This window comes from Bos grunniens, chromosome 1 (genome assembly GCF_055505025.1).
Source record: "Bos grunniens cultivar Pamir isolate PY7600 chromosome 1, Bosgru_T2T1.0, whole genome shotgun sequence".
NCBI lineage: Eukaryota > Metazoa > Chordata > Mammalia > Artiodactyla > Bovidae > Bos > Bos grunniens.
Window position 1 is genome coordinate 48578340 of NC_141165.1, and position 20267 is coordinate 48598606.

The following is a 20267-nucleotide window of genomic DNA, read 5'->3' on the forward strand; positions in this document are numbered from 1 at the left end:
CAGACATCCTGGAATGTGAAATCAAGTGGGCCTTAGGAAGCATCCCTACGAACAAAGCTAGTGGAGGTGATGGAATTCCAATTGAGCTATTTCAAATCCTGAAAGATGATGCTGTGAAAGTGCTGCACTCAGTATTCCAGCAAATTTGGAAAATTCAGCAGTGGCCACAGGACTAGAAAAGGTCAGTTTTCATTCCAATCCCAAAGAAAGGCAATGCCAAAGAATGTTCAAACTACAGCGCAATTGTACTCATCTCACCCGCTAGGAAATAATGCTCAAAATTCTCAAAGCCAGGCTTCAACAGTATGTGAACAGTACGAGAACTTCCAGATGTTCAAGCTGGATTTAGAAAAGGCAGAGGAACCAGAGATCAAATTGCCAACACCCGTTGGATCATTGAAAAAGCAAGTGAGTTCCAGAAAAAACATCTATTTCTGCTTTATCGACTACACCAAAACCTTTGACTGTGTGGATCGCAACAAACTGGAAAATATAAAGGGATGGGAATACCAGACCACCTTACCTGCCTCCTGCGAAACCTGTATGCAGGTCAAGAAGCAACAGTTAAAACCAGACATGGAACAACAGACTGGTTCCATATAGGGAAAGGAGTAAATCAAGGTTGTATATTGTCACCCTGCTTATTTAACTTATATGCAGAGTATATCATGCGAAATGCCGGGCTGGATGAAGCATAAGCTGGAATCAAGAAATATCAATAACCTCCGATACTCAGATGACACTACCCTTATGGCAGAAAGTGAAGAACTAAAGAGCCTCTTGATGAAAGTGAAAGAGGAGAGTGAAAAAGTTGGCTAAAACTCAACATTCAGAAAACTAAGATCATGGCATCCGGTCCTATCACTTCATGGCAAATAGATGGGGAAAACAATGGAAACAGTGAGAGACTTTGTTTTTCTGGGCTCCAGAATCACTACAGTCATGAAATTAAAAGACGCTTGCTCCTTGGAAGAAAAGCTATGACCAACCTAGACAGCATATTAAAAAGCAGAGACATTACTTTGCCAGCAAAAGCCTGTCTAGTCAAATCTGTGGTTTTTCCAGTAGTCATATATGGATGTGAGAATTAGACTATCAGGAAAGCTGAGCATCAAAGAGTTGATACTTTTGAACTGTGGTGTTGGAGAAGACTTTTGAGGTCCCTTGGACTGCAAGGAGATCAAACCAGTCAATCCTAAAGGAAATCAACCCTGAATATTCATTGGAAGGACTGATGCTGAAACTGGAACTCCAATACTTTGGCTACTTGATGTGAAGGAGAGACTCATTGGAAAAGACCCTGATCCTGGGAAAGACTGAAGGCGGGAGGAGAAGGGGATGACAGAGGATGAGATGGTTGGATGGCATCACCAACTCAATGGACATGAGTTTGAGCAAGCTCCAAAAGTTGGTGATGGACAGGGAAGCCTGGCATGCTGCAGTCCATGGGATTGCAGAGTCAGACATGACTGAGTGAATGAACTGAACTGAAGATGATGAACCATAGGTGTCAGCTAAAATCTGTGTGTAGCATTATCCAATAGAATGCTCTGGACGATCTAAATGTTCTGAATCCACCCTGTCCAGTATGATTAGCCACATATGACTACTGGATGCTTGGGGCTGGTGCACTGAGATGACCCAGAGGGATGGTACGGGGAGGGAGGAGGGAGGGGGGTTCAGGAGGGGGAACACGTGTATACCTGAGGCAGATTCATGCTGATGTATGGCAAAACTAGTACAATATTGTAAAGTAATTAACCTCCAATTAAAATAAATAAATTTATATATAAGAAAAAAACCTTTGAAATGTGCCTAGTGCTACTGAGGAACTGAATTTTCAATTCTAATTATTTAAAATTAATTTTAAATAGCCACATGTAGGTTTTGACTACCTTAATGAAGGGTAGGATAATATTCAAAAAGAGTGCAAAGCTTTTAGCATTTTTAAAAAAAACCAACACTGAGTAAAGGACACTAATCACCTACAGGTGAACCTATCATCTTATTTTTTTTTAATTTAATAATAATCTCTTTCAACAGTTTCCCAAGAGAAATTGCAGTACTCATCTACCTATTAAATAGAAAGTAAATGGTGATTTTACTATATCAGATTTAGACCAAACCATTTCATAAAACTTTGAATTTCATGGTGTTTTATATAGTAAATACTGCTAGGTAGTATTTACTTGCCTCTCCCATCTAAAATCAAGTGGTATATATAATATTATATTCAATTACATTATATTGTATCAACTGTCTTAGAAAACTAACACCAGTGAGTTTTTTTTCCTTGTTTAAGCTATGAAAACTCTTTGCTAACCAAGAGTGCTGAGCATTGCCCTAGGGCAGTTGAAGGGCAGTAGTAATTTTTAAATATAGGAATTTCATATGGTTCAGTAGGTTTTCCAAGGAACATTCAGCTTCTTTTTAACCAAAACTCTTCTTTTCCTCTGAATGAGTTATACTGGTGAGATATGGCTCTCCTTTGTGTGATACATTTGACATGTTTATGTCTCAGTATGAAAGATTTATGTAAAAGCAAAAAAACCTAAATACATTAATTAAAAGAAAACAAACAAACAACAGTAACAACAAAAGACCTCTATCCCAACTTGACTTTTCTAAGTCAGTGTCCTATAATTACATATGAAAGTAGGAATAAAAATTAGAAATTGACTATAGAAGATGGACAAATCAGCTGCCTAGTTTGAAAGCAGCACAGCTAAGTAGAGTAGGCTTTTTGAGCATGCTAGCTGTTCTATTTGAACTTTTTAATAATAATTTACACAAAGATTTTTTTTTCTCTTTTTGTGAAGTTATAAATTTTAAAATGAATATTTTAATTAAGTAGTGAGTAATATGCTGATGCTTTTAAGCATAGTGGATGAAAATTTATATTTCAAATATATACTTGATAACCCTTTTCTTTATTTTTTGCCCATTGGCATTTGTCATCTTTCTCAGCCCTATTATGAGGGAAAATAGAGATTCCTACAAAAGTAGGAAAGGCATCAGTTACGCCATTTCTTTGTACTATTAGCTTTTTCTTCAGTTCATGATTTCTTTATTGGGATGTTTTTAAGCCAGTATCTGTAAGTTTATTTCATTAGGCAGTTTATAATTCAAGATATAACACATGACCATCTGACAGATTGTGAGATGGTGCCAGAGTCAATGTAAAATCTGTTTTTCCTTTCAGTTAAAAGAAACAATGAGGAATTTTACTGGTGTACAAATACACTTTGGAGATTACTGTTTTAATTTATTATAAAATTTAAACACAGTTTTCTATAGTTTTTTGACATAACTTACACAGGGAAAAAATTATCACTGAATGATGGTATAATTTTGTATATACCTTTTACCAAGAAACTCAAAATTTATTTTCAACAACTTCCAAGTAATGAAAGTTTTTAATTTATATATGTATCTAAAAATTTATTTTTATTATTCCATCTATTACGCTTAACATTCTTTTTCCTATCAAAGACTAAATATCTTTAAACCTATATGCATGATCCTTTCTGAATTCTGTATTTCTTATTCCATATTAGTTCTTAGGAGGTATCCATTAAATTTTTTGACCAATATCTCTTCTAAGCTTTTGAAATGTTATTAATATAGATACTTTTGATTTTTAATTGGTTTCAGGCAAGATTAAATGATTTTTTAAAAATATGGAATCCTTGAACAAAAGAAAGATGATATAATCTTAATCATTATACCTTATGTGTTAATTTTGGTATGAATTTGCATTTTCTTTGAAAAATGTTTGTCTTAGTCCATAGCAATTACTTTCTCTTTAATAAATACTAGAGTAGTCTTATTTAAAAGAGATATGTGGTCTCCTTGTTTGTCGTCTTGTCTCATGTCAGACTCTATAATGAATAATAAGCAGATAACTTTAAATATATATATTGAGCTCTTTTTGATTAAACGGTTTTGTAATTTGGTTAGCTCTGAACTATGTGATTATGTAGTGTATTACTTTCTTTTTCAGAGATTGTTGTATAATAAATATACCAAAATTAATTGGATTTTTTTCTAGGCAATGAGTTCTCTTGTGCCTTTTGGCAGTTTTGGTGGTATGGTTCGTATCATAAGACACAAGCCATTTTAGCAATATTTTCTGACAATATTTTATTTCTCATTAACTCAAGCATACTGAATCGGCATGCCATCTCACTTTCATAACAGCTTTTAGCATTTGTTACTGAAAACTTGTTTCGTGTGTTAAATTTGTCTTAGAATGTTTAGGCCTGTGTTTTGTGGAGTACCTCACGTCAACATAAAAAAAATCAGTTTTCCAAAAGAAAAAGTACATTTTGGTTGATGATGATTTACTTTATTTACAAAAGGGATCCCCGTAGTTGTGTTTAAAAGTTGGAGACTTCCACTTGCTTATGCTGACTTTTCAAAAAGTAAAAAAGCACCAAATTGAGGATAGACAAGCACATCTGGAAAAGCTCAGACTGACTGCTTTCTCTATCACTCTGTTGTCAGTTCAGTCATGCTTTCCTTTCCCATGTCCAAGCACTCTGCAGCCAGCTTTTTTCTCCCACCCGTTTTTCTCTGAGCCTTTGGTCCTCTTTTGCTGTGCTGCTAATTTCTAACACACTTAAAGGCAATCTGGGGAGTAGCAGAGAATAGCATCTCACCTTGGAGCACTTTCTATGCATCCATCTATACACTCATGAAAAAGTTTTTTGAATTCTCTTGTGCTAGACTTTAGCCATTTCTTACCTTAAAATTTGCTTTATAAACTTTGTTCTTCCTAGTCAGAGTTTTTAGTGGGACAAGCAATGAAGGAAAAAAAAACAGCTGTAGCACAGAGTTATCAGTCAAGTAATCAGGAAATTCAGCATGCTTTGGGCACACAGATAGAAAAAACCCTTTAGCCCAGACCTTTGGGTTGGTGGAGTGGAGGTCAGTTGGAGAAGACTCTTGAGCCTTAAGGATTAATAGGAATTAGCCAGGAAAAGCTGGGAAGGGAGAAGAGAGATCAACACAGAGGAAATAGCATGTGTAAAGACTGGGAGGTTAGGGAGCCCAAAGATATTTGGGGTTATTTGGCCCTAGCGTGTGAGTTGGAGAATAGGTATAGGTAAGGATGATGAGGTACCAGGGGGGACTTCTTTTGGCCCTGATAAGGACTGTGGACTTTAACAAAAGAGCAGGAGAAGCAATTTATGAATTTTAGTCAAAATAGTATGAGAATCAGATTCTTATTTTTTGAAAAAGCATTGTCCCTGCAGGGAAGACAGGTATTAGAAGGGGCCAGAGTGGAGGCAGAGAGGCTAGGAGGCTGACAAAGTGTTCTGAGAAGTATGAGTGATAGATAGCTTTTCTACTCAAGTAATAGCTGTGGTGATAAAGAGAAATAATCTCTTTTGAGAGAGTTAAATAAGTCAATGGATAGCACTTGGCGATTCATTGGGTTGTTGGATCAGTAGAGAAGGGGAAGAAAAGTTTTATGCTTATTTTTCTGGCCTGAGGAATTAGATGAAAATGCCACTGAGCTAAGGAACAGAGCATTGAGGCAGTGCCAGTATGAGGGCAGGAGTGCTCAGAAAGATCATTTCAGGTCTGGGTGTTTTGCAGTTGAGGCATCTGTGGGCTGTTCAGGTTGATTTATCCAGTAAGCAGTTGGATATATGAGCTTGAACTGAGCTACAGATAATTAGTTCATTCATTCAGCAAATATTTATTGAGCCCCCCTATGCACCAGGAGTTGTTGCTAAAGTACTGGGAATAGGGTGATGAGTAAGACAGAGACGATAGCCCTGCCTTCACAGAGGTTATTTTCACAGAGTGGGAGGACAGACAATAAAGAACAAAATAATTCAGATAGTCAAAGTGCTTCTAAGTGCTCTGAAGGAGACGAAATGGGCAAATGATACAGGGACAGGTTCAGGTGGAGCAAAGATTAGACAGGTAACCTTTCGAAGGAGGTGATACTTGAATGATGAGAAGAAACTAACGATACTGAGTCAGGAGAGAACATTCTAGGCAGAGAGAAGAGCAGCTGTACAAAGTTCCTGAAGGCCTCCAAAGCCCACTGGAATCTCAGCTCTAATTTGTACCTCCCCTTTTTGTCAAGGCGTTGGGCCACCCGCATAACAAGTACAGAAACATCTTTTAATGGCTGACAGTGAATTGAGAAGAGACAAAATATACCCAAAACATGTGATCTTTTTTACCTCACTTTCCTTAGGCTAGCTCTTTAGCCTCTCTTGAATTATCTCTTAAACAGCATTGATTTTCAGTGTAACGCTGAAACAAACAATTCACAATGTTTCTGGAATTGTGTTGAATCTCTGAAATGCGGATTAATTCTGTTGCTGTCCTTTGCATCCTAAGTGTGAAAGTTGCTCAGTTGTGTCCGACTCTTTGTGACCCCGTGGACTATACAGTCCATGGAATTCTCCAGGCCAGAATACTGGAGTGGGTAGCCATTCCCTTCTCCAGGGGATCTTCCCAACCCAGGGATCAAACCGGGGTCTCCTGCATTGCAGGTAGATTTTTTTCCAGCTGAGCCACCAGCAAAGCCCAAGAATACGGAAGTGGGTAGCCTATCCCTTCTCCAGAGGATCTTCCCAACCCAGGAATCAAACTGGGGTCTCCTGCATTGCAGGTGGATTCTTTGTCAGCTGAGTTATCAGGGAAAGATGTATCATATTTCCTAAATGTGTCTTTGTTGTTCTGTACTATGGTTAGAAGGGAAGTGATGTGACAGTCGCTCAGTTGTGTCCAGTTCTTTGCGGTACCATGGACTACAGAGCCCACCAGGCTCTTCTGTCCATGGGATTCTCCAGGAGAATACTGGAGTAGGTTGCATTCCATTCTCCAGGGGATCTTTCTGACCCAGGGATCGAACCTGGATCTCCGGCATTGCAGGCAGATTTCTTTGTTACTGAGCCACAGGGGAAGCCCACAATGGTTAGTGCAGATTCTAAAGAGGAATTTGATTTTTCTATTTCCTATTGTATGTGAACGTGTTAGTCACTCAGTTGTGTCCAACTCTTTGCAATCCCATGGACTGTAGCCTTGTTCGATAGAATTCTCCAGGAAAGACTACTAAAGTGGGTTGCCATTAGCAATAAAAACCCAATAGAAGGCAGAAACGTAAACAGACCTTTGATAATTCTTTACTGAGTCCCAGAAGAGGGTACAAAGCAAAAGAATCTCCAGAAGGGCTGAAATAGCAGCACTGCTTAACAATGCCTTACATGTAGGAGTCAAAAGACTCCTCCTGCTTGAGCGAGGGAGTCCCTGGAACCAGAAACTCCTAACAGTAGGCAATGCTTTGGCTGACACACTAGAATATGTGCTTTGCTTTTTGATTCCTGGTGATCGTTCCAGTGATAAAACCTAAAATCAATAGGAGATTTTTCTGAGCAGTGTTTCTCTGCCTCGATGCTGCTACTTTCATGTTGGGCCAGATGACTTGTTGTGGGGAGCTGTCCTACATTCTTGTGCTTCGTAGGATATTTAACAGAATCCCTTGCCCCTGTCACTGCGTGCCAGTCATACACCCTCCTCAGTTGTGACAAACAAAAATGAGTGTAATGATTTAAAAATGTCCCTCTGGGGTAAAAATCACTCTTGGCTAAGAAACCACTGTTCCAGAGGAATTCTTAACTGTTCTTGGAGAGGAGCACACCTCATGCTTCAAGGGGATGCCCTACTGAGCAATCAGTGATAGGCCACAATTCCAAGACCTGTTAGTGGAATGATTCAACCTCCGTCACTTGGCACCAACTCTGATGGAAAGGCTTCCCTGGTGGCTCAATAAAGAGTCTGCCTGCAATGCGGAAGACCTGGGTTTGATCCCTGGGTTGGGAGGATCCCCTGGAGAAGGAAATGGCAACCCACCCCAGTACTTTTGCCTGGGAAATCCCATGGATGGAGGAGCCTGGTGGACTATAGTCCACAGGGTTCCAGAGTTGAACACGACTGAGCAACTAACACTAACACTGATGGAAAGAGGGCTGGCTACTCTAGAGTCAGCTTCTCTGAGCCATGTGGTCCTGCTGGAGATGACACTGTTATCTTACACTCAGGTTTTATTTATTTGCCTGGTGGGATATACAGAGATAAGAAGGAAAAATTTGAAGACTAGTCTATGCTAAAGCTGTACCAGCCCAGAATATACCACTCAGTATTTAAATAGCAACCAAATTATGTTTTCAGCAAGTTGAATGATATGTATGTGTATATTTACCTGTTCTTGCATGTATATTCATGTGGATATGTACACATGTATGTATGCATGTGTTTATAGTGTTACAGCTTCCTAACCATTTATATGCTGGCTGTCTAGGATTGTGTGTATGCTTCAAAGTGTTCTTTAACAAATCGCTTTCATTGTATAGTCCTTAAATTATTTTTGCCTGGTTGATCACTGCATGAGATCCCACAGCAAAAGTCAAGATAAAAAAAGAAATTCAGCTGTTTGGGGAAGGTGGATTTGCTTCTTTCATGTTGTATTTATAGTTAATAACATACTTCCTAATGTCCTGTAGCATACAGATGTCAGCCCCTTTCAGGCAATGGACCGAATGATGTTAAATATGCGAAACAGTATGCAGGAATTACAAAGAAACTTTGTAAGTACTAAAAGATGGATGAGAATGTTGTTTTCCACTATTGGAACCCTATATTATAGTGGCTTTCAACCATTTTCTAACCATAGTCCCCAGAAACTAATAAATATATCTTAAATCATGACACTACTTGTGTACTGTATATATTATACACCTGAAATGAAAGTTTCATGAGAAAAGGATCATGCTGTTTACAGTGTCTATTGATATCTTCTATTTTATTTCATATTTTAAAAATCCTGGTCACAACCTATCAAAATGATCTCATAACCTACAAGTTTGATAAATAGCATTACTTAAATTTTCAAAATAAAAAATTCAACCTCAAAAATATTTATTCTGCTGAAGGTCACTGTTGTAATGAACATTTTATATGAGTTTAGATTTTTTATTATGTATAACTTGTCTACTTAAAAAAATTATAGCATCTAAGTTATTAAGTTTTAGTGTTTAAAAATAACTCAAAATAGAAATTTTAAGAATGATATTTAGAAACTGGATTAGAGTCATATAGTCTGAATACTTATAAACTAGTACTAATATTCTTACTTTTCTACTCATAACATTAATCATAATCAAAATAATAACTTGATTCAGTATGAAGACCAACCATATTATTTTGGTCATCCAGTTTGAAATCTAAGCACATCTCATAATGTCCAAATCTTGGACATTAGAAGTGTAGCATTGGTATCCACAGAAGGTATAAACTTCTTGGCATATGGTTAATTGGCTCAACATTGGCAAAATTGCTCACAAAAGTTAACCACTGACTATAAAAGTATCATGTGCTTCAAAGCATAACATCTATAAACTTAAGCCTTGAAGTCTTTGACCTCAAAGATTTGAGGAATTCGAAGTGAATCACTTGTTATTCATTATTCCTCACAAGAGGAGTGTGAATTGGTACCTAAAATGGAAGGAGGTTAGGGCCTTCATGGGGGTACCATTTGGATACATCATACTAACCATATACAGTATCTTTACTAGAACTTACAGCTAGTGTTGTTGCTTATTTGAATCTTCTGACATTAGTCTTCATATTTGACTAAACTCACTGGATATACAATTTATATTTATCTCCAGGGTCACCTTTCAATGGATCCAAATGGACATTCATTTAGTTCCTCCTCTGTGATGACTTATTCCAAAGTAGGAGATGAACCGCCAAAGGTTTTCCAGGCCTCAACACAAACCCGTAGGGCTCCAGGAGGAGTAAGTACTTTCTTGGAACTTTATAAAGTTATGGAATGATAGATCACCCATATCAAATTTTAGCTATTAAAACTTGACCTGGTACTGGTGCGGAAAAGAGAAGAGGGAAGGAAACACAAAGCAGAGTGAAAAGCAGTGAAGTTGACGGTAGTTTTTATCTTAAGGCATTCTTTGTCTCCCCCACTGCTAGTGGGGGAGATAGTGCAGGATCCATTCTGGACCTCTGCAATCAAGGGAACAGTGCAATAAAATGTGTCACACGAATTTCTGGTTTTTCAGTGCATATGAAAGTAATGTTTATTCTATTCTGTTATTATTAAGTTTGCAATAGCATTATGTCTAAAAAAGCAATGTACTCACCATAATATAAAGGCTACCCACTCCAGTATTCTGGCCTGGAGAATTCTATGGACTATATAGTCCATGGGGTCGCCAAGAGTCGGACACGACAGGGCACCTTTCACTTTGGCTCACTTGTCTCCCCACCTACCTCCATTTGTGCGCCCGGGTGCTTTTTTATCTTTAATGTCTACTGATGTTTATTACCTTTACATGTTGACAAGGGAAGTAGACACTAAAGTCTTTGTTTCATGAAATAAATGTCTACAGTTAGTTTATATTTGAAGTAAATGAATTTTTTAACTCAAAATATTTCAAGAGTACAGACAGAACATAGAGAATAATATAAATACCCCATATTTCTGTAATCCAGTTTAGTGAAGTCATAATGCTTTTCTCTAAGTTGTCTTTTGTTCTCTTTTTAAGCAAAAATGCAGTTAAAATTTCCAATATGCTCCTCCCTCCTTGGTCCCTTTTCCCTTTCTCCCTCCCCAAAGAGAACCATTTTCTCATACAGGCATACCTCATTTTACTGGTCTTCGCTTTATTGCACTTCACAGATAAGTTGCATTTTTTGTAAACTGAAGGTTTGTGGCAATCCTGTGCTGTCAGGTCGTAGTTAGCAATTTTTAGCAATAAAGTGTTTTTATATTATGGTGTGTACATTGCCTTTTTAGACATAATGCTACTGCAAGCTTAATAACAACAGAATAGAATAAACATTACTTTTATATGCACAGGAAAACCAGAAATTCGTGTGACACATTTTATTGCACTATTTCCTTCATTGCAGAGGTCCAGAATGGATCTTGCACTATCTCTGAGGTATGCCTGTACCTGGAACTTACCACTTTTATGCATGCTTTTATGATTTCATTAGTTATGTATGCTCCATATACAATATAGTGAATCATTTTACAGGTTTCTAAACTTTGTATAAATGGTTTCCAAGCACACGTGACTTTGCTCTGCAACTAGACTTTGCTCAGTAATTGCTTCTGAGATTTGTTCAAGTTGATATGTGTAGCTCTGGTTTCTTTATTTTAACTTCTATATAATGTTCAAAATATGAATATACCACAGGTTTAAAATCTCCTTTTCTAATAATAGATTATGTAGGTGTTTATAATTTTTCACTTATTCATCTTCATAGCTGTCTCCTTGTGAAAAAAGGGCTAGGAATACTATTGTTGGACTGGAGGAAGTGTGTGTCCTCATCCTCACCTAGAAATTACCAACTTTGTATCATGTAGGGATTGAAACAGTTGACTCCTACAGATTTTGGTATGAGTTGCCACTTTTCCATTTATTCTATTTGTTAGTACTTATCCTAAAGAAAATTAGGGGTTGCCTGTCTAATGGGTGACTTAAATGAAAACAATATTTTAAGTCATTTCATGACTGCTGAATAATTAGTTGCCCTTACATGTATTCTTTTTTTAAATAATTATACTGGTTCTGCTTGTCCTAGACATTTTAATTTTAAGCAGGTCAGGAAATATCAGAGAATTATTACCATAATTTTACTACAAGTTGGTAGTGGAACTAAGTACCCATTATTTTTAGAGCAATATATTTATTTTCTTACCTGTATAGGTAAGTAGGTTGAGGAGTTTATATGCTATATTTATATAAATAATAACTAATTTTTATATTCTTCATTTTCACAGATAAAGGAAACCAGGAAAGCATTAAGAGATTCCGACAGTGGACTAGAAAAAATGGCTGTTGGTCATCACCTCCATGACCGAGCTCATGTCATTAAAAAGTCAAAGAACAACAAGACTGGAGATGAAGAGGTCAATCAAGAGTTCATCAATATGAATGAATGTAAGTTATCAGAAAAAATGGCATTCTTCCTCTTGAAGTTAAAATAGCAGCTGTACCAGTAGCACTTGGTGAGAATTTTTTTAATAGAAACATTTCATGTGATCTTTCAGGCAGTTTATGAATTGTATATGTAGGCAAGACATCATCAACATAGTAATAAAATTGTGGTTTCATTGTTTCATAGTAGATCTGTTTTTTCATAGTGATTTTTTAATGTTGAGTATCATTTATTTTTTGTTTTATACTTGGAAAATGGAATCTTTCGTTTTTTAGTAAAGCTGTCATTAGTAAAAACGAGTCTTTATATATTTGTGGTTATCAAAGAAGTATATTTGAAAAGCATAAAAAAGTACAAAGAAAGAAAATAAAATCATCCATAATTCCAACCCAAAATACTAGTATTAATGTTTTAGTATATATATTCCTAATAGTTTTATGTGTATATAAACATATAAACACACATACTTTTCTTTTTCAAAATTAGTATTTTACCATCTATATAGTTTATATTGTGCTTATTTTAATTCCCAACTATAATTGTGAACAGCCATCTATGATGTTACTTTTTCAAAAACATTCTAAATGGTTACCTAAAAGTGATAATATATATGGATCAAGCTCATCTCTTCCACTTCCTATATTTCCTACTCATTCTTTAATGCATTCAATTCTTTCTAGTGTCCTAACTCTTCTCATTATAGTTTTTAAGTTATATTCATTTCCTGTTTTTAGAAAGTATTTTAAGTAAAACTGTTTTATAATAGTAAAGAGTTTTAATTATTGTTTCATTTTAGAGAAAGAAATTCTCTTCAGGTTGGAATTGGAGAAAATTATTCTTATGCAATGAGATGAAAGCCACAACATCTTAACCTTTCTTTAATTTTAACCTTTGCAATTTGGTAATATTTATATATATACAGAATACTTCACAATAATTAACATATTGAAGAAAATTTTGGCAAAGTAACATTGTTGTATAGGCAATCTGAAAGAACAAGTATTGTCATTTACTTATCATTATTATAGAATTTAGATTACCTACTTCATAGCAACATAAATTGGCAGATGAGTAACCTATCTTAGGAAACTGAAACAGAAACTTGTGGGGCCAAACTATGTAGTGAAATTGTGAGATTAATAGGAAGTGCTAGTCCCAGGAGGAGTGTCCTCCAAGTAGAGGAAAAGTGGGATCACTGTGAGATGACCCAGGAGAAAAGAAAGACTGTAAGTCAGTGTCACTGGGTCATGGGGTCCAGGGATAGAACAACATGATATCCAGGCAGGTTTGTGAAAAAACAACTCATCAATAACCAAATTACCAGCAGGATAGGAGAGGAACAAATAGAAAAGGAAGCATCACTCTGAGTCAAAGACCTTTATATTTGAAGCAGTTTCCTATCTCTAAGGTTAGGCCGTTGGAAATACCAGGGAACATGTAGGGAGCAAAGCAGTTACTGACAGTTGACACCTTACTACTTACCCTTTCATTTTGATATTTAATGTAGGTGATGCTCATGCTTTTGATGATGAGTGGCAAAATGAGATTCTGAAGTACCAGCCAAGGGGACAATGGCGCAATCTAGATAACTCTAGGATGCGAAGTGTTGCTCATGAGAATTCAGGATCCCGAGAACTTAAAAGAAGGTAAAAGTTATTTCTAATTAAATTGTGTTTTTTAAAAACAAATTAGAAGGAAAGTTATGTAATTTTACCTCTCTTATCAGGAAGTTTTGATTTATGACCAGGTGGCTTGTATCAATGTTTTGTGAAAGATGTAATAATTTTAAATTACATCCGAGTATTCCAACAGAAATTTAAATTTGTACCTGAAACCCAATAATATTTTAGGATTGTATGACTAGTAACTCACTAGCAAATTATGCTTTAGACAGTAGGACTAAAATCCTCCTAAGGAAAAGTGATATACTATAATGCAGTTATTCTTATGCAACAGATTCTCATCTGGAGAGAGGAGTTGTACATTTTGTACTCGGTAAAGAAACCGGTGTTGTACTAGGTAAAGAAACCGGTGTTGTACTAGGTAAAGATACTGGCGTTTAGGGATATGGTAAGGGGAGAGGGACTGTAGCTGAAAGGCTGAACAAAACTTCCCTAACAGATCAAAATTGAGCATTTAATGGCAAACATATTTTTAGATACTTACGTATTAAATAGTATGTTACAATATCTGTATTAGATATTCTGGAAGAATTTTTCAAAAACTTTAGCCTCATTTGGAATTATCTTTTGGAATAGATGTGAAAAACAAATATCCTTAACCAACTTTAAAGATGAGACTTGGACACGTTTAGTGTATATTCTAGAGTTTACCATTTAATTTGGTTCTCTGGGGGAAAATTGAAAACACTACCTAATTCCTGTTGCCATTAGACTTAAGAGAGAGAGAGAGAGAGAGGCCTCACCAGGCCTCAAAACAGAAATCTGTTCTAGGCTATAAGAGAGTGGAGGATCGCTGCAGAAGGTGGAATGCTGCCCAGAACCAGCAAGCAACAAGTGGGTACCAAGTAAACCAGAAGCCTTGTGCAGAATTTTGTGTGCTAACATCTTTTATTTTAAAATACTTGTCTAGGAATTTAGAGCCCTAATGTTTTCCATAGAAAACTTGCTCCCCTATTAATTGTAAACCATAATTGTCTCCCTTTGAAAAGTTCATTGATAAAAACCTAACAGTGCTATAATCAAACCTAAGTTTGCCTGTGAGATTCAGGTCCCAGCTAGAGAAAAGCATGCTCCTTATAGATGGTTTATAAATCTATAACCCGATCAGTGGCATTTTCTGTAAACCAGCACTGTCCAGCTGAACTTTCTGAAACGATTTTTTGCAGTGATGAAAACGTTATACATCTGTACTGTCTAGTATGGTAGCCACTAGCCCCACGTGGCTGTTGAATCACACTTGAAATGTCAGTGATGCAACCAAGGAACTGAATTTTGAAATTCTATGTTATTTTAATTAATTTAAATGTAAATAATGTGGCTAGTGGCTATGATGTTGGACAGCATGGTTCAAAGGTAAACAGTTAAATCTGTCTCAGGGAAGCAGCTGTTGCTCTCTTAAATGTTAAGTGAAATTGTCTGCCATATGTTTTTCAAAGCTATTACAGAACTCTTAAGATAAAACTCACCTTAAATTACAGTGGCCTTTATCAAGTTTGTGTTGATGTTTTAATGACCATTTAAAAATGATGTTAATGTTCATATGTATATTTCTTAGGGAGAAACATCATCAAAGTCCAGCCATTGAACATGGAAGAAGATCAAATGTTTTTGTGGACAAACTCAACATCAAAGGATCACCTGTGAAAATCAACAAAAAATAAATAGCATTGCATTTGATTTCTTTAGTTTTGATTATTTTAACAGAGAAAGTAATGGTGCTGGGTAATACACATAAGACCAATCTTTTGTTATTAAATCAGTACTGTTCTTAGCAACTTTCTTCTGAATGTTCTTGAAAGTGCTCGCTTTATATTGTCCCTACTTTAGGAATAAAACTTGAATCTTCAACAGTGCAAGCTGTTCTCTAACACTCTTTAAAACATAACATATGCTGAATTTGCTTTCATAATTATTTTTATATTGGTTATGTTTTCCCCTGTATATTCAAGATTGAACGTACAACTGTTCTATCATATAAAATTAGTTAAAATAAGTAAACTGCTCAAAAATAGTCCCAGTTTTTTAGCAACACTGTAATAGAGTGATGTTAATAAAGGTTAAAATTATTTAGCTCAAATTTTATAATGTGTTTATGTAGCCAGCCAGCTTAAAGAATTTTTAAAAATAAAGCAAAAACTATACTAGTACTCTTTATAAAAAGTTAGTTGTTATTTTGATAAAGGACATAAAGAATAAGCAAATAGTTCATTTTTGAAGAGATTTTAAATTGCTAATATACCTGAATTTTCTTCTTATCATTTCTTTATACAGTGTATTCTTTTTTTGTTCTGTATTACATTTTTAACACTCATCAGACTTTCCATTGACGTTTCTCTTTAACATCTTAAGGTAGCATATTTCTGTTCTCCTTTCTCACAGACAGCTTAATTTATCTCCGTGGTTAAGATTCTAAAGTTGGATTGTCCTTGGAGAAACTCTGCTCAGCCTCTTTGTGACATTTAGAAAAATGCATTTGGTATTCTGCAAACCTTAATGATTGATTGTCTCAAAATTTCTTAGACAGGTGATGTGTGTGTTTGAGCAAGGTACTTAATAATTCAACTGTTCCCTTTTTAATTATACTATTTAAAAATTCAGCTCTTGAATTTTTTGTTCTAGAATTATAGCATTGATCTGTTTATATAAATTTAAGCATAAAGCTGATGAAAATATAAAATCTTAACTCTTTAAGTTTTTGTTGTTTCAAAGGGAGAAAAAAAGAACAAAGTCAACTAACACTCTATAATCCTAATATCTTCCTTTTTAAACTTTGGAATTAGAATTGTGTAATTGTGCTTATACTCTTCTAATTTTCTGTATCATATCCTGTTAATATTAGTAGTTGTGTTTCATGCCTTTAGTCACTAAAATAAAATGCGAATGTGTCATCTCATTTTTAGAATGGAAAATAATTGAGCATGTATCAGTTAAAGATGTTAAAATTTTCCTCTTATGAATAATGATTATACTAATAACATACTATTACACATTGGGAACTTATCATAAGGCATTGGTTTTAAATAATACATTTGTGTAAATTCACTGGATAGATCAAAATCCAGTAGACACTGTAGTTATTCTCCTAAATTATTACACTGATTGTTAACTCAAATCATTGTATTCAAATATGAAACACACTTGAATAAATATTGTAGTTACAAGAGTATAACTTCCATGCATCATATAACAGAATTCATAGATGCCTTTTTCACCCCAATTTGTTCACTGGGGCAGTCATGTTAAAATTGATTTAAATATGTAATTCATCTTCTGCCACAGTGCTTCCTGCTACTGCTAAGTTGCTTCAGTCGTGTCCGACTCTGTGCGACCCCATAGATGGCAGCCCACCAGGCTCCCCCGTCCCTGGGATTCTCCAGGCAAGAATACTGGAGTGGGTTGTCAGTTCCTTCTCCAATGGATGAAAGTGGAAAGTAAAAGTGAAGTCGCTCAGTCGTGTCTGACTCTTCGAGACCCCATGGACTGCAGCCCACCAGGCTCCTCCGTCCATGGGATTTTCCTGGCGAGAGTACTGGAGTAGGGTGCCATTGCCTTCTCCAACAGTGCTTCCTAGGGGGCCATTTATAAAATATGTGACATCCAGAGATTAAATGTCAATTCTTTACGTTCACACACTACTGAAATTGACTTTTTCCAGAATTTATTTTTATCCTAATTCTGAAGTCAGTGAAAGTCACTCAGTCGTGTTTAACTCTTTGCAACATCATGGACTATACAGTCCATGGAATTCTCCAGGCCAGAATGCTGGAGTGGGTAGCCTTTCCCTTCTCCAGGGGGTCTTCCCAACCCAGGGATTGAGCCCAGGTCTCCAGCATTGCAGGCAGATTCTTTACCAGTTGAACCACAAGGGAAGCCCATTCTGAAATCAACTAGTATAAAAACTATACTTGTAGTTTTTATATTATTTTTTCTTTATTGACAACCACTGATCTTCCTGGAAGTCTGTGTCTTTGGGGAATGTAAGGATATTAGCTGTTTGGTGAATGTGGCCTTGACGGTAAGGTCAAGTTGAGTACTTAGGTTCTTTGCTACTTTAGCGATTTTCCTGGTAACTCAGTCCCGGGGATAGATTTCCATTACTTACCCTTATGATTTCATTATCTATTACTGTCACCAGGCAGTGGCAGGAGCACATTAGTAGCAAATAGTGACTTGCTCATGGAAACGTGATGGTATTTGGATGTGGGGCCTTTGTAAGGTTATGAGGGTGGAGCCCTCCTGAATACAATTAAAGCCTTTGTAAAAGAGACCAACTCAGTGGACTTGAATTTGATCAAACTCTGGGAGATAGTGGAGGACGGACTGGCATGCTACAGTCCATGGGATTGCAATGAGTGGGACATGACTTAGCAACTCAACAACAACAAAAAAGAGACCCTGGGTTTCCCTGGTGGTTTTGGCAGTAAAGAATCTGCCTACCAATGCATGAGATGTGGGTCTGATCCTTGGGTTGGGAAGATCCCCTGGGGGAGGAAATGTATTTTCCTGGAGTATTTCCCACTCCAGTATTCTTACCTGGGAAAATCCAATGGACAGAGGAGCCTGGCGGGCTGCAGTCCATGGGGTTGTGAAGGGTCAGACATGACTGAGCGACTAAACAACAAAAACACAGACGAGACCCTGGACAGCTCACCTGTTCTTTCTGCCTTGTGCGCACACAGTGAGCAGTTGGCCGCCAGGAACCAGCAAGTTCCACACACTGTCACTGAATCTCCTGGAGCCTTGATCTCAGGCCTCCCACCCTGCAGAACTGTGTGAAATAAATTTCATATAGTCACCCAGTCTATGGTGCTTTTGTTATAGCAGACTGAATGGACTAAGACAGTAGTATTCAGCTAGTCAGGCTAGGATATTTTGGAGAGTCTACTGAGGTTTGACTAGACCCTCACTGCAGTGAATCAGGAACTTCACTGAATGTATCTTTATTCTATGTGCAACTACTTTAAATGTATGTGTATTTTTGGCCATTTTAAAATTTAAGTAATTTATAAAGTGTGAAAACTAGCTAGACGGTTTTTGGTTTTTGTCTTCCAGTTCTTTCTGTGGAGCAAACAAAAGTTTATTACTTTGGTTAAAAGTGGTGATTAATTAAAAAAAATTAAGAATATACTTGGTATAATAATTACAGAAAAATATGAATATAAATATACACACACAGGAAGAGTATGAATTTTTACTCTAGGAAATTTAGTTTGTTAAAATGGTAATTTCAAAAAGCAATTCCAAAAGTAACACACTTTTTTACTTAAATTATATCTTTAAATTAAAACCTTAATTGTATTACCATTTACATAACTATTATTTAATTTGTGTATTTTAAACAAATACAAAGGTTTATAAAGACTCAATTTTTGAAAGCCTACAAATAAAGTTTGCTTAAAAGTGTATTCAACATTAATGGATTTATTCATCAAAGTCAGTCCTTTACTACAAATTAACACATCGTTGATATACAAAAAGTAAGTCCAAAATTCATCATCAAATCTATGGTTTTTCCTGTCTCTTGTAATTTACTCTGATTTCTATTTATTTGCACTTACTCATTTAACAAGTATTTATTGAGCACAGCAAGGAGTATAGCAATTAACAAAATCAAATCACTGTCTTTTTGGAGCAGTCCTCATCGGGGGAGTCAGACAATAGACAGTTGTGTAAAGTGTGTCTGGATCTAAGAAGAGCTCTGAAGGAAAACGAAGCAGTGCACAAACATAGGAAAGAGCTTGCTGTTTTAGAAGAGTTGGTCAGGGAACAGCTAATTGATAGAAGACATCTGAACAGAGAAGAAAGGGAAAGAGCCATGCCTGGATCAGGAGGAGAGCACTGGCTCTGGTTCTGTGAGGGTCGGCAAGGAGGTGGAGAGGAAAAAGCAAGTGAAGTAGGGCTACGCTGGCGTGGCTGCTCAAGCAAGGCTTTGTAGGTGCTTATTCTGAAGGTTATTATTTTTTTTAATTTAGTTATTAAAATTTTTAAGGTAATGAAAAGCTTTCAGATTAAAAAATCCGTTATAAAAAATTTCAAGCCTACGCTAGAGATGACAGTGACTGATTCACTGGATGGGTGTTTTCAGCAGAAACATGACACCCTCACGCTTAAAAGGATCCCTTTTAGTGACTGTGAAGGAATAGACCGAGCAGCTGCAGGGCAGAAGCAGTAAGGTCAGGTAGGCTACGACAGTAAGTCCGTAGAGATAGCAGTGCTTGGAGAGGTGGGGAGAAGGTGCAGATTCTGCATCCATTTTTTAACGTAATGCCCATAGTACATGCCGACTGACTAGAGCAGGAAAGTCAAAGGGGTTTAAAGTGACATTTTTGGTCCCGGCAACTCGAGGAATGGAGTTTCCGTTGAAACGAAGACTGCAGAAGAAGGTTTTGAGGGGAAGATCATTAGCTCCTATGCCTCCAAGAAATCGAAGTGGAATTTCAAGGATGCTATCTTCTATATGGACTAGACACATAATGTTTAACATCGAACAACGATGGAACGTCTTGAGAAAAATCACTTGTAGATATTTTATTATTTTCCCAAGTTTTTTACAGATCATATCCTGTAGATTATTTTTTCATATTTTGTAGTAGC

General features: G+C 36.4%; 1 protein-coding gene across 7 annotated transcripts in view; it reads left to right on the forward strand.

Moving 5' to 3' along the window:
* MLF1 (myeloid leukemia factor 1) overlaps positions 1-15350 on the forward strand; it is a 30470-nt gene extending 15120 nt beyond the window's left edge. For 2 of the 7 annotated variants that reach the window (XM_086392135.1, XM_086392151.1), the window contains 5 exons: positions 8529-8612; positions 9696-9824; positions 11834-11993; positions 13499-13637; positions 15229-15350. In XM_086392135.1, the coding sequence (XP_086248261.1) occupies positions 8529-8612; positions 9696-9824; positions 11834-11993; positions 13499-13637; positions 15229-15334 (618 nt within the window). In that variant the 3' untranslated portion in view covers positions 15335-15350. Of the gene's footprint in view, positions 1-4051; positions 4094-8528; positions 8613-9695; positions 9825-11833; positions 11994-13498; positions 13638-14444; positions 14509-15228 lie in introns of those variants that run through there. The other 5 variants (XR_015160826.1, XR_015160837.1, XM_086392124.1 and 2 more) reach the window with 5 other exon arrangements.
* Positions 15351-20267: the final 4917 nt, after the last annotated feature.